Below are 15,259 nucleotides of genomic sequence, written 5' to 3'. Positions count from 1 at the left end.
CCCTCACTATTCGATGCTAGCCATTGTTCAGTGTTCGCTTTGCAACAGTATTTGTGCTATGAACCATAATTCATAAATATGGTTTGTCTCCTAGTGCCAACACAGCTATCTTTTGAGCAGCAGGCAAAACTATTTTCTATTTTCTCAAGCTTTTAAGTTCTGGGCATTTAAAAATAATTCTTTACTTATTGAATTATAAAACAAACAGGAGCATAACAACACATACAATTAGGGAGAATTCGTCAAAGAATAATTGTTTTCAGTGTCACATTACAAAGCCACTCATCTTGTATTAACAGTGCAACAACATCAATAGAGGAGTGCGTTTTTTAAATAAATCACAGTGATGAGGTCCCAGTTTCATGCTCTGCTTATAGGCAAAGACCTTTGCAGATCATTTGCAGTAGCATAAGCAATAAACTCCCACATAACGGGGTAGTAATGGTCTGGGTCTTCAGATCCTTTTGAGACTTCTAAATTGTGTGTTGCTTTCTCAGATGCCGCCAGACTCCAGACATTATTATACCGCAAACGCAATTGCAAATCAATTAGATTTTGTTGATTATCTCTGCTAAGCACAATGCAAGCGCTCTTTTTGCTTGTGCGTAAGCAACCAGGTGGGACGTGGGTGGCGCTGTGGTCTAAACCACTGAGCCTTAGGCTTGCCGATCAAAAGGTCGGCAGTTTGTTTGGTTTTTTTAAATAAATATTTATTCAATTTTTCCAATTTTATACAAACACAAAAAGAAAAAGAAAAAGAAAAATATTAAAAACAAATCAATTTCAATATCAATTTTTCAATAACACGTTTCTTTGACTTCCTCATACCTCCCCTTCTTGTTTTCTATTTCGAATTGTTAATCCAGCAAATCCTAATCTCTTAACATTCCTTTTATCTAACGCCCTTTTTCCCCCCCAATCAACTTTTTAAAAATTTTTTTATAACTTAAACAATATTAATCCCAGTTCTTTTTATCATAACAGCTAGAGACCACATAAGTTCAATCCAACCTCTTTCAAAGTTCATTAATTTTGCAATATTTCTGTAAATAGTCCTTAAATTTCTTCCAATCTTCTTCTGCCGACTCTTCTCCCTGGTCGCGGATTCTGCCGGTCATTTCTGCCAGTCCCATACAGTCAATCAACTTCATCTGCCATTCTTCCAGAGTGGGTAGATCTTGCGTCTTCCAGTGCTTTGCTATAAGTATTCTTGCTGCCGTTGTAGCATACATAAAGAAGGTTCTGTCCTTCTTTGGCACCAAATGGCCGACTATGCCCAAGAGAAAAGCCTCTGGTTTCTTCAAGAATGTATACTTAAGTACCTTTTTCATTTCATTATAAATCATTTCCCAAAAAGCCTTGATCTTTGGGCACGTCCACCAAAGGTGAAAGAATGTACCTTCAGTCTCTTTACATTTCCAACATTTATTATCGGGCAAGTGATATATTTTTGCAAGCTTGACTGGGGTCATAAAAGGTCGGCAGTTTGAATCCCCATGACGAGGTGAGCTTCTGTTGCTCGGTCCCTGCTCCTGCCAACCTAGCAGTTCGAAAGCATGTCAAAGGGCAAGTAGATAAATAGGTACCGCTCCAGCGGGAAGGTAAACGGTGTTTCCGTGCACTGCTCTGGTGTCGGTGTTCCATTGCGCTAGAAGCGGCTTAGTCATGGTGGCCACATGACCCAGAAAAACTGTCTGCGGACAAACGCTGGCTCCTTCGGCCTGTAAAGCGAGATGAGTGCCAAAACCCCAGAGTCGCTCATAACTGGACTTAACTTTCAGGGGTCCCTTTACTTTTACCTTTAAGCAAGCAGGTATGGGGCAGTGTGGCCATACCACTAGGCTGTGCCCCCTCATATTCAAGACCATTATCACTTTTAGAGCATAGCTGTCAACTTTTCCCTTTTTTAAAGGGAAATTCCCTTATGCTGAATAGGATTCCTCGCAAGAAAAGGGAAAAATTGACAGCTATGTTTTAGAGTTTGAGGACAGAGGTTTGAAGCACGGGCGGAACTGCTTCATATTTGGGAATGCTTTCTCTGCGCTTCACAGGCCTAACTGCGTAGCACCCCATATTGGATGAGATTGCTTTTTCCTGCTTCAGAACTCCATCCTCAAATTCGTGGAGGACTTTAAACTCAGGGATAGTGATGTGCCAGAGGGGGCGGAGCTAACAGCACTCTCTCCCCGCCCTTTCTCGCATATTTAACTCACCCGCAGCCACACCCACCCCTCACATTTGAACAGGGCTCTACTCGCTTTTGTTTTTAATTGCGTGTTTTGATTTCTGTGACACAGTTGTGTAAACCACCTGGAACCAGCTTCAATGAAGGGCGGTATGGAAGTGTTTTAAACAAACAAACAACTTTAACTGGGCTTTGCAAGCCGTTTAATGATGCTGGCTGCAAATTTTGGTTTGAAGCTAACCATGGTTAACCAAGTAATCTTGGTGAAGGCAGAGAGCTGAGCTAAAAATTGTCTTAAATTGTTTCCCTCCTTTTCTGGTTTTAGGATTAATATCTACATATAATACTGAGGAGAGCTTAGCCTATTCCTTTTTTCAAAAAAACCCAACCCCTCTCTAATAACATTTTTTCACATACAAAGGAAATGCTTTATATTTCATTCAGTCTTAAGATGGCATACTAAGACCATTATTATTTTATCAGGGAAAGGGAACAATAAATAAAGAAGAAACAAGTGTGTGTGTGTGTTCATAAGCTACTTTTTTATCTCTACTGTGCAGGAACCATTTTCTTGCTTGACCATCTAAAATGTTACTGGTGTAATTCATAGGATTATGTGGATACTGAGCGAGGGGCAACCCTTATGAGTTTTTCCAAGGATTTGACCTGTAATGTTCTCTCTCCCCCTCTCCTCTGCCATAGGCGGTGGCAATTCTGACAGCTACATATCCAGTAGGGCACATGCCATATGGCTGGTTGACAGAAATTCGAGCTGTTTATCCTGCTTTTGACAAGGTGAGCTTGTTTTCTTTGATGAGAGCAAACCCTTCGCTTCTCTTTCAGATGCATCCTTGCCAAGTGTCAGTTTTATAAGCGCGTGAAGCGTATAGAAAATGAGTCAGATTCCTAGATTCTAGGAAACTTCAAGGTAGTTTTGTTGTTGCTGTTGTGCTGTGCAGCGCTACACTTCTTCAATTCTATAAAATACTGTTGATGAGTTCACCCATCTGCCTATCTGTAAGTTCGGCATCTCCATCTCTTGGGCCTGTTGAATTTCTGTAGTGGCCAGGAGATGGAAGTCCTGCAGCTGGTTTCTTTCTGCAGGCAGAATTATCACAGGGAACTACTTGCCATTGGGAGTTGGAAAGCACAATTCAGGGGGTAGCCCCATGCTGGAAGCAGCGTGCAACTCCAAACTGATGCGACTTGCATGTGTCAGCGCGGGATGTAGGGCAGTGCAGGCTGAGGTTGAGGGGGTACAAAATTCAGAAGATCCATAATTGAGAAGATCCATTTTGGGGCACCAAATTTTGGCCTTGCACGAGGCACCAAAAGATTACCTGGATGTGAAAGCCCTTGGATGTGTGCTCTGAAAGTGGGGACACGGGTGGCGCTGTGGTCTAAACCACTGAGGCTCTTGGGCTTGCCGATCAGAAGGTTGGCGGTTCAAATCCCCGCAATGGGGTGAGCTCCCGTTGCTTTGTCCAGCTCCTGCTAAACCAGCAGTTCGAAAGCACGCCAGTGCAAGTACCATATTTTTCCCTCTATAACACGCAGATTTTTTCTCCTAAAAAGGAAGGGGAAATGTCTGTGCGTGTTATTGAGCGAATGTGTGGTCCCTGGAGCCAAATGGCAAAAAAAATCAGGCAAAAATCAAATCGCGCGTCTCGGAGAAGGGAAACCTGAAAAGAGGAAGTGGCTGCTTTCCTGCATTCTGCCTCAGGGTCTTACTGCCCACCCTCCTCTGTTTCCTTGCTGTGTTTGCTGAAACGGAACAAAGAGCAGGGAAAGCCCCTCCCCTCCAGGCAAGCAGAGTGTCGTCTCTGTGCTCCGGTGCTGCTGAAAACATGCAGGAGGGAGAGAGAGAGAGAGAGAGAGAGAGAGAGAGAGAGAGAGAGAGAGAGAGAGAGCTGGCTGGCTTGGGTGGGTAGGTGAGGGAAAACTTTTGCCTTCCTTTCCTCCCTCCCGTTATACCCCTCTCCTGCATTCTTAGCCAGCTGCTTCTCTGCACACCCCTCTCGTGCTCCTTGTCCATTCTGTATTTTTCCTTCCTTCCCCACTTAAAATGTGGTTAAAAAGCATGGATCCACATGGATCCTCAGGATCTTTGCATTGGGTCACCCCAAATTCACCATCAGATCACATAGCATGTCCATGGCTACAGCCTGCCCCCCAAAAATCACACACGCACTGTTGCCTGGGGCTGCAATGGTGCAAAAATGTGGTTAAAAAGCATGGATCCACATGGATCCTCAGGATCTTTGCATTGGGTCACCCCAAATTCACCATCAGATCACATAGCATGTCCATGGCTACAGCCTGCCCCCCCCCAAATCACGCACCCACTGTTGCCTGGGGCTGCAATGGTGCAAAAACGTGGTTACAAAACATGGATCCTCAGGATCTTTGCATTGGGTCACCCCAAATTCACCATCAGAGCACATAGCATGTCCATGGCTACAGCCTGCCCCCCCCCAAAATCACACACCCACTGTTGCCTGGGGCTGCAATGGTGCAAAAACGTGGTTACAAAGCATGGATCCACAGGGATTCTCAGGATTTTTGCATTGGGTCACCCCAAATTCACCATCAGATCACATGTCTGTGGCCACAGCATGAAGCACAAAAATGATACATCCACTGTTTCATTCAGAATGTTTTTTCCCTTGTTTTCCTCCTCTAAAAACGATGTGCGTGTTATGGTCAGGTGCGTGTTATCGAGCGAAAAATACGGTAGATCAATAGGTACCGCTGCGGCGGGAAGGTAAACAGTGTTTCCGTGCGCTCTCATTTCCGTCCCAGTATTCTGTTGTGCTGGCCACATGACCCAGAAAGCTGTCTGTGGACAAACGCCAGCTCCCTCAGCCTGAAAGCGAGATGAGTGCCGCAACCCCATAGCCACCTTTGACTGGACTTAACCGTCCAGGAGTCCTTTACTTTTACCTTTACCTTGCTCTGAAAGTACAGCTCCAGAAGCTTCTGATAATTGTGGGGCATTTCAGGACACACATGCCAGGAGTCCACCACCCCTCCAGAATCAAATTTTAGCAGGGCCAATTCCCTGTGCTAATTAAGAATATGCCTCAGGATCTTCTTTGATTTCATCGGAGTACCAGTGTCCCATTGTGCATGGGAAGCCCAAAAAACATTGAGCTAGTCTCAGCCTGGCAGAAGTTTGGATGAAGAACAGGTTGGAGGGTGGTCCTTCAACTCCTTGCTCTCCAGCTCCAAGCTGTTTCCTTTGTCCTTAATGGCCTGATTGGCATGCATCTCCCCTTGCCTCCCTACCCCCAGTATGTCCCTGAATGCTAACACCTCCACTTACCTAAGCCAACCATGAGCGATTGAGATTCCCCTGTTGTGTTCCTTGGGCATCGGCAAGGAACATGCCCATGATTGCTTAAGGGTCAGAAAGCCAACTTTCAATAAGGAAGTTTCTCACGGGGCCCAGAGCATACATTTAAAGCAAAGGGTTCGCATATCCCTGCAAAGGATCCTGTGAGCTATAGTTAGATAAGGGCGCTGAGAAGATTATTTGGGGAAATCAATGTGCTTTTCAACTTATGCTGTGTATGCAGCCTTTATATACCATTGGTCCCTCTTTTTTCCTAATCTACGAGACTCATTGTTTGGATGAAAAGAACGAGGAAGCGGTGAGTAAGGAAGATTTCAGTAGCGTACTTGAAATTTCTTACTCCTTCTATGCCTTTTAGCTGTAGTTCTTCATTGACAGATCCTGTTGAAGATTCCACGACTTCAGCTACATTCTGCTTTTTGCTGTTTACGGAAACGACATCTGCACATGTAGATAGAGGGTGGGCTCTGGGGAGGGAGACGGGGTTTGATGTTTGCATAGCGATACGTGGAATCTCTGTGCAGGACAGAACATTGAATCCCTTAACTTGTGTACAGATCATTAGAGTGAAAAGGAACCAGGTGTTCGGGGGCTGTTTCTGTAGGTTGCTTCCTTTGCTAATTGGGGGTGTAATGACTCCGGAGCTGCCACAGTGATTTGGATCAGCTTGTACCAAGCTGTATTCCTGGAGCAATATATTTATTTAAACAGAAAAGGAAAAAAGGAAAAAAACAAGCTTGCAGTGTGATCAGCATCTGCAGTAGCATCTTCCTGCTTCAGACCACAAGGATTGCTTGTTTATACTCCCGTTAAGAGCTAGGAAGTTCACATTTTGGACAAACAGAGCAGGTTAATGAACTCTGAGCCAATCTGCACTCTGGTTGTTGACATGGAAATATATCCTGCCGTCCCTTGTAAAAATCCTGTTTCGAAGCTGCGCCCATTTGACTACGACCAACCAAACCACAAGTCTACTGGGTCTGTATTATTGTTTATGGCACTGCAAAAACCCAAGCTTGCACTTTAATATCTAAAATGCAAACCTCATTTGTTTGTCGCTTGCCAAATGCCTGTGATGCAGCCCACAGCTGAAATCCAGAGACCTGCATGTGTGTAGGTTCCTCAGTGAGGACTAAGGTAAATGCAAGCATATAAGATGCCTTTCATTTCAATTCCCAGTAATTGTAGAGCTCGGCAAGTACCCACAGAGCAGCATTACTGGATTATGGCCGGTATCTGCAATAATCAGAATTTCAGCCAGGTTTTTCCTCCGCTCCTTCTTGCTACAAGCACAATAGCATTTGGGGACCACGTTATTCATTCTGTAAGCAAAAGCCAGCTAATGAGATGCTCCTAGTTTATTGCCTAGGAAAGCTGATGCTCCAGGAAACCAGCTGTTTTCTGCGATTTACACCACAACCCTCTGCATGCTTATACAGAAGTAAACCCCACTGAAATCAATAAAGCTTAGCTGCATGAAAGTGAATTTCAGATTGCAGCCTCATTGCTGCTTTTTGCCACTTGTCTAGAAGGCTAATGCCTGTTTTTCTCTCCCTTTTCACCCTAGAATAACCCCAGCAATAAATTGGTGAATACCAGCAGCACCGTCACAGCAACGCATATCAAGAAGTTCACCTTTGTCTGCATGGCCCTGTCTTTAACGGTAAGGCATCAATCATCGCATGACTGTTCCTTTTGATTTATGTATTAATACTTTTTTAAAATCCCACTCTCCCACCCAGGAGCTCAGAGCGGCACACACTGTCCTCTTTCCCTCCACTCCCACCCCCCGGTTTTGCCCTCGCAACAAACCTGTGAGGTAGGCAAGGCTGGTTCATAGCCTTAGCAGGATTTGAACCCAGGTCCCTCCTGATCCAGCATCCTAACCATTGTATCACCCTGGCTGAAGTGAAATGAAATATTGGGCTTTGAAGCACAGGCACCGAGCTTTGGGGTTCATCACTTTGTGGTGCTGAAACAGGCCTTTCACTGGGGAAAATAGCAAAATATTCATTTCTATGTGTGTGAGAGAGAAATTGTGTGTGCATCTGGGGTTAAGTATAACGTAGAGGCTAAGTGCGAACTATGAGCAACAAAGCTCACATTTCACCTCAAGACTGCACTCACTGAGTAGCCTTTGCATGCCATCATCTCCTTGCCACAGCCTACTATGCAGTGTGGAAACAGTAATGCTGACCCACCTTTAAAGAGCCGTTGTAAAGATTATGGAGATCATCTGTGCAAAGCACTTTGACCACTGAAAAGCACTTACAAACTCCTCAATATTATTGCGAGTTCTCGCAAACCATAGGGATTGCTTTGTCCCGGGTCTGGAGTAAGTCACCGCCTTAAAAGCAGAGGGTGTTAACGTGTGGACAGGAGCGGTACTATAGTTCAGTTCTTGCGCTGGCAACTGCCGCGCGTTCTTTGCTCTCCCAGCGCTAGAAAAGGTGGTTGTGTAAGAACTTGCAGCGACGGAGCTGAATCACTTGACGATTATCTGCTGACTTGGTCTAGTTCATTACTCACCTCCCTGTTTGTTCTTGCTCACTGCGAAGTCACCTGATGGAGTTTGGAGAGGTGAGAGCATATTTTCTGGGTAGCGACGAGGGAGCTGGACATGCCTGGAAGAAACCAGTACACATAGAAGCAGCTCCTCTTTGAAAGCCCGGTTTTGGTTATGGTGGCAATTTTCCTGCCCCAGAGAGAGGAATTTTCTGCAACAAGATGCAGAGGCCGTGTCTGGGAACTGTTGACTGCTTATGTCCTGCTGCGGGCTTCTCATAGTCATCTGGTTGGCCCCTCTAGGAAACAACTTGATGCCCTTCATAGGCCTGTGCTCCATAATGTGTGGCAAACAAAACAAGGGTTGGGTGGATGACTGCCTTTCCCCATATGAACCCACCTGGACCCCACAATCATCATCTGAGGCCCTTCTACATGTGCCTCCTCCACAAGAGGTCTGGAGGGTAGCAACACGAGAAGGGCCTTTTCTGCAGTGGCTCCTCATTTGTGGAATACTCTCCCAGAGCCTAGGACTTGCCGATCAGAAGGTCGACGGTTCGAATCCCCGTGACGGGGTGAGCTCCCGTTGCTCGGTCCCTGCTCCTGCCAACCTAGCAGTTCGAAAGCACAAAGTGCAAGTAGGTAAATAGGTACCACTCCATGGGGAAGGTAAATGGTGTTTCTGTGCACTGCTCTGGTTCGCCAGAAGCGGCTTAGTCATGCTGGCCACATGACCCGGAAGCTGTACGCCGGCTCCCTCGACCTATAGAGCGAGATAAGCGCCGCAACCCCAGAGTCGTTCATGACTGGACTTAACTGTCAGGGGTCCTTTACCTCCCCAGGGAGGCTTGCCTATCACTTTCATTATACAGCTTTAGGCACCAGGCGAAAACGTTCCTCCTCAATCAGGCCTTTGGCTGATCAACATCCTATATCCATTTAAACGTGCTTGGGGGTGTTATTGTTCCATTTTTGCCTTTTCTTCTTGTTTTTATTATGTCTTTTGTGTTTATACCTTGTATTTTCATGCTGTGACCCGCCCTGAGATCTTTGGATGAAGGGCAGTATACAGATTTTAAAAATAAGAAATAAATTGCTGGGCAGTGGATATGTCTGCATTTCTCCCCGCCCTCTCATGCCACCAGTGCCGGATTTACGTATAAGCTAAACAAGCTATAGCTAAGGGCCCCACTCTCTTGGGGGCCCCAAAAAAATTTAAAGGGAAAAACAACAACTGGATGAACAAATAAAATAAAACCTACATACAGTTAGAGCTTAATAATTATTTCACTATTAAGATACTTCTTAATTGTATTTCAGTTCAACAATTACCTTGATAAAATACATATTTTGTTATGTGCAAATGGCTTTTGATACCCATTAGCTCCATAAATTACCATATAGCATATATTCATCAGAAAAAACAGCAACAATTTGGACAGCTGGACATATACAGGGCCCCATTACCTTCAGTAATAAAGGGACCCCTGACCATTAGGTCCAGTCGTGACCGACTCTGGGGTTGCAGTGCTCATCTCGCTTTATTGACTGAGGGAGCCGGCGTACAGCTTTCGGGTCATGTGGCCAGCATGACTAAGCCGCTTCTGGCGAACCAGAGCAGCACACGGAAACGCCGTTTACCTTCCTACATACAAATGTAAATCATAAATCTACTTGCAGTTTGAGGCTGGCATTCGTTCACCTGTCTTCCCAAGTGATGGCACATGGCAAGCTCTGTACTCCACAAGGTAGTCTTCTGCCCTCAGGTGTGGTGGACAATGCTAGCCCATTGCCAGATCTGAAGTAAGGCTACCTCTGCACCATGCATTAAAGCATTCCTATGCCACTTTAACAGTCATGATTCCCCTCTAAAGACCCACAGCAACTGTGGTGATTTAAAGGGCTAAGTGTTGTTAGGAGAACCTTTTTTAGCCATTCTGCCAGTTTATCTTCACCAGTGGGGTTTATCTACACCAGCAGAGGGTTCCACAATGGAAGTGTCTGCCAATGAGCTGCGTAGATGGAGCAATCAATCACGATATGATTCTTGGTGATCACGACAGATGAGGTGCTTTCGAACTGCTAGGTTGGCAGGAGCAGGGACCGAGCAACAGGAGCTCACCCCGTCGCGGGGATTTGAACTGCCAACCTTCTAATCGGCAAGTCTTAGGCTCTGTGGTTTAACCCACAGCGCCACCTGCGTCCCTTCAGTAGCTTAGGGCCTCATAAAACCTAAATCCGGCCCTGCATGCCACCACAAATATTGACTCGGAGGGGGAGCGTTTAGCAGTCATGTGAAGAAAATTGCCATAGCACTTCTAATAGTGAACTCTGTTGGAGAGTTCTGACAGGATTGTAGCCAGTAAGAAAGAAGTTGGGGGGGGGCAAGCCTTGACATGCTCAGGTGGACTCCCAAGGTTTGCAAAAAGCACATTAAAAACAACAACCCCCTAAGCAGAAACAGTCAAATGAGGACTCAGCATGCTTAGTCTCTATGGGGAGAGAGAACACTAGAATGCCCTTGTTGCGTTTCATATAGCTTACAAAATATCCTGTTAGCGGGGGTGTAATTGACTGGCTAACTGGAACTTTGAATATAAGTCATGAGCGCTTGACACCTTTCACTGTCACTGCAAAGGCTGAATGATTTATAAAAGTGAAAAGAAAAAAGAATTAGAAGTCCGTTTCAAAGAGGGGTCCATCTCGAAACATGGACTTCATTCCCCAAAACAGCACAGGGAGGAAGCAGGTAACTTTCCAAACTCTCAGCTGGTTACTCCAAAATACTGAAGAAAATCCTTGCCGATTACTCCAAAACTGAGATTGTGGGAGGGCAGTTTGACTGGGGACCAGGAGTATAGTGTGCTGCCCTGGCTTGGATTGAAACAAACAGTGCTGTGAAAAGCAGAGCTTGGGAAATGTAAGCACTCTGTTCAGCGCCATCAATTCATCAAGTTTCCCAGGAGAGGTAAAGATGGGGTTCTTAGCACTTCTGCAGTACTGAAGCCATAATTAGCGATATTGCTTCGCGCTAAGAAGTCAAGGCATTCACATATGTCTTATGAGAAGGGTTTCTTACGCAAGGAGTTTCATTTCAGGGCTGTAAAGACCTCAAGCAGATAAGGAACAGCTGTCGAGACTTAAGGATGAGTGAAGGGCCCGTCTAATTAATCAGATTAATGAGACTCTTGATTAAGAACAAGCACCAACTTATCCTGAGCAAACTGTTTTTTTCAGAAGCCAAGCTGAACCATAGTTGTTCAAATCAAGAAAGAAGATTAATGGCCCTGAAAAGGGTTCAGACGATGTCTTTAAATAAGAGATTTGAGTTATACTGCCACACTCTTAGAACAATTACATTGTCTAAACAAGCAAGTATTTATAGCGAGGATTCACTACTTAAATCACTCCGAGGGCCCCTTTTTTCATATTTATCAACTGTTGCAAAATAAAAATAAAAATCAGTAGGGATAGATTTAAAGACATGCTAAACTCTCAAGCTGAAATTGCTGGAAGTTAAAACTTCTTAACTCAGGGTCGTATCCTGAGATTTGTTTTTCAGTGGTGTTGTTGTTGTTTAGTTGTTTAGTCGTGTCCAACACTTCGTGACCCCATGGACCAGAGCACGCCAGACACTTCTGTCTTCCACTGCCTCCCGCAGTTTGGTCAGACTCATGCTGGTAGCTTCGAGAACACTGTCCAACCATCTAGTCCTCTGTCGTCCCCTTCTCCTTGTACCCTCCATCTTTCCCAACATCAGGGTCTTTTCCAGGGAGTCTTCTCTTCTCATGGGGTGGCCAAAATATTGGAGCCTCAGCTTCAGGATCTGTCCTTCCAGTGAGCACTCAGGGCTGATTTCCTTAAGAATGGAGAGGTTTGTTCTTCTTGCAGTCCATGGGACTCTCAAGAGTCTCCTCCAGCACCATAATTCAAAAGCATCAATTCTTCAGCGATCAGCCTTCTTTATGGTCCAGCTCTCACTTCCATACATCACTACTGGGAAAACCATAGCTTTAACTATACAGACCTTTGTTGGCAAGGTGATGTCTCTACTTTCTAAGATGCTGTCTAGGTTTGCCATCGCCTTTCTCCCAAGGATCAGGCGTCTTTTAATTTCGTGGCTGCTGTCACCATCTGCAGTGATCATGGAGCCCAAGAAAGTAAAATCTCTCACTTCCTCCATTTCTTGGGTTTAATTTCCAGCATCTTCAGGCTATACAAAGCTCAATGGATAAAATGGGGTGACTCTACAGCACTTGCTAAGATGTGAAAACACAGGAATTGATCTATTCAGAGCCCTTGGGAATTTGAATGCTGATTGCTTGCAGGGAGGAAGCAGGAAGAGAGAGAATCTTCTTGTCTGTAAATAAGGATAGCTAACCTTGATTCATTGTTCTAAATGCTAGGACTCTCAGAATAAATGCAGCCTTTGCCACCTAAGTGTCGGCACACTCAAACACACATAAACATCCTGCTTCTGTTGCTTCTAACCACCGGAGGAGCAGATTTCTCCCACACAGAGCAATCTAGCTTCCAGACATGGTTAGTCACATAATTAATATATTTAATAAGAAATCAATATCTTCTAATATTTAAGGGATGAAGACAGTGAAATTCTGGTATACATAATAATTTATCTCCCACCAAACTTTTTAAACATTATAGTTCTTTTTTAATATGATGATGATGATTTTTAAATATGATTTGTAATTAAATTTTCTGTTTTACAATTTCAGATAAACATATTTAAGATACCAATGACCTCCCTTCTTCTCTTTCCATGGCTCATTTTACATATCTCTGCCTATTTTACAAAAACTATACCAATCAGTTTTCCATTATTACATCCACCAGGACTTATTTACACCATTGAGTTTATCTTAACGCTGCCAGCGTTTTCAAAAACATTGGAGTTCATATGTCTGTTCTGATCGTTTTATTGTAGTGTGGCCCACCCATTTGCAGGGCGTGGTAAGCCAGAGTATGGTTTATTGTGGCTGTGCAAACCTGATGGCTCCTGGAGAAGAGCTCTCCTTCTCTATGGGCTTTTTTTGTTTGTTAGCATGGCAGCTAAGCCAAGGTTTGACTTGTTGTTGTTGTTGTTGTTTAGTCATTTAGTCGTGTCTGACTCTTCGTGACCCCATGGACCAGAGCACGCCAGGCACTCCTGTCTTCCATTGCCTCCCGCAGTTTGTTCAAACTCATGTTGGTAGCTTCGAGAACACTATCCAACCATCTCGTCCTCTTTCGTCCCCTTCTCCTTGTGCCCTCCATCTTTCCCAACATCAGGGTCTTTTCCAGGGAGTCTTCTCGTCTCATGAGGTGGCCAAAGTATTGGAGCCTCAGCTTCACGATCTGTCCTTCCAGTGAGCACTCATGGCTGATTTCCTTAAGAATAGAGAGGTTTGTTCTTCTTGCAGTCCATGGGACTCTCAAGAGTCTCCTCCAGCACCATAATTCAAATTCAAAAGGTTTGACTTAGCAGTATCCAAACCCAGGAACCCTGTAACCACAGGACAAACCTTGGCTATAGAACATGGTTAAGGAGGAGAGACTTTGACCACCATCCCAGGTTCAAATGGTATGTCTTGCCTTAGCTTACCATGCTGTGCTAAACCTAAGAAGCAAAGCAGCTGTACCTCCATGGGACCCTTGGCTTAGTGCGACATGCAGACATGTCCAACAGGTGCAATTCAAGCACATTCAACCCCTTTTAGGAGATGGGAGGGAGGGCAGCTCCCTTGACTGCACTTGAGTGCAAACCAGCATTTTTGTTAAAGAGGAACGTGGGTGGCGCTGTGGTCTAAACTACTGAGCCCCTTGGGCTTGCTGATCAGAAGGTCGGCGGTTGGAATCCCTGCCACGAGGTGAGCTCCTGTTGCTCTGTCCCAACCAAGCAGTTCGAAAGCACACCAGCGCAAATAGATCAATAGGTACTGCTGTGGCGGGAAGGTAAATGGCGTTTCTGTGCGCTCTTGTTTCCATCGCGGTGTCCCGTTACACCAGAGCGGTTTAGTCATGCTGACCTCATGACCCAGAAATACTACTACTACTACTACTACTACTACTACTACTACTAATAATTTATTATTTGTACCCCGCCCATCTGGTTGGATTTCCCCAGCCATTCTGGGTGGCTTCCAACAAAGATTAAAAATACATTAAAATGTCACACATTAAAAACTTCCCTGAACAGGGATGCCTTCAGATGTCTTCTAAATGTTAGGTAGTTGTTTATCTCTTTGACATCTGATGGGAGGGCGTTCCATAGGGCGGGCGCCACTACCGAGAAGGCCCTCTGCCTGGTTCCCTGTAGCTTAGCTTCTCGCAATGAGGGAACCGCCAGAAGGCCCTCGGCGCTGGACCTCAGTGTCCGGGCAGAACAGTGGGTTTGGAGACGCTTCTTCAGAAAGCTGTCTGCAGACAAACGCCGACTCCCTTGGCCTGAATGCAAGACGGGCACCGTAACCCCAAAGTCGCCTTTGACTGAACTGTCCAGGGCTCCTTTATCTTTTCCCTTTTGTTAAAGGTACCCCAGAACAAGGACAGGGAAATAGGGACTGCCCCTAGTAAATAGCGGCAGATATGGATATCTCCTTCACTGTGACATCTTCTTTTCTGCTTCCTTCTGCTGCTTGGCTAATAGATGCACATTGCTTTTTGGTGTCAACGCTTGGTGCTTTCTGTGAGCCCACCTCTCAATTTAGCACATTGCTACGTAAAAGCTTTTTGGATAATTTCCAGACACCTGCTAAATGAAGAAAAGAGGGTTCAGGCAACCTCCATTTTCCATCTGCAGTGGCAGGTCCCTGCCGTATGTCCGTAGGAAAGCTTGCAGAGTAGTTGCTTGGCATTGCTTTGCTTTTGTACCGAATGTGTCTTGGAGCCCAGCTGATTTGCATTGCCACACATTATCAGTTCAGTCCTATTAGTGGCATGTTTCTTAACACATACAGTGGTACCTCGGGTTAAGTACTTAACTCATTCTGGAGGTCCGTTCTTAACCTGAAACTGTTCTTAACCTGAAGCACCACTTTAGCTAATGGGGCCTCCTGCTGTTGCCCGCGCATGATTCCTGTTCTCATCCTGAGGTAGAGTTCTTAACCCGAGGTACTATTTCTGGGTTAGCGGAGTCTGTAACCTGAAGTGTATGTAACCTGAGGTACCACTGTATTGCAGAGGGTTAACCAGTACAGTGGTACCTCGGGTTACAT

The 15,259-nt window shown here is 45.1% G+C and overlaps 1 protein-coding gene across 2 annotated transcripts in view; it reads left to right on the top strand.

Moving 5' to 3' along the window:
- ANKH (ANKH inorganic pyrophosphate transport regulator) overlaps window positions 1–15,259 on the top strand; it is a 134,968-nt gene that overhangs the window by 103,690 nt on the left and 16,019 nt on the right. For both annotated transcript variants that reach the window (XM_083624707.1, XM_083624708.1), the window contains exons 7-8: window positions 2,888–2,980; window positions 7,108–7,203. In XM_083624707.1, coding sequence (XP_083480833.1) covers window positions 2,888–2,980; window positions 7,108–7,203 — 189 coding nt within the window. The remainder of the gene's footprint in view (window positions 1–2,887; window positions 2,981–7,107; window positions 7,204–15,259) is intronic.

The sequence above is a fragment of the Podarcis filfolensis genome, assembly GCF_964270895.1.
Source record: "Podarcis filfolensis genome assembly, chromosome: 7".
Classification (NCBI taxonomy): Eukaryota; Metazoa; Chordata; class Lepidosauria; order Squamata; family Lacertidae; genus Podarcis; species Podarcis filfolensis.
This window is presented reverse-complemented; position numbering and strand designations above follow the sequence as displayed.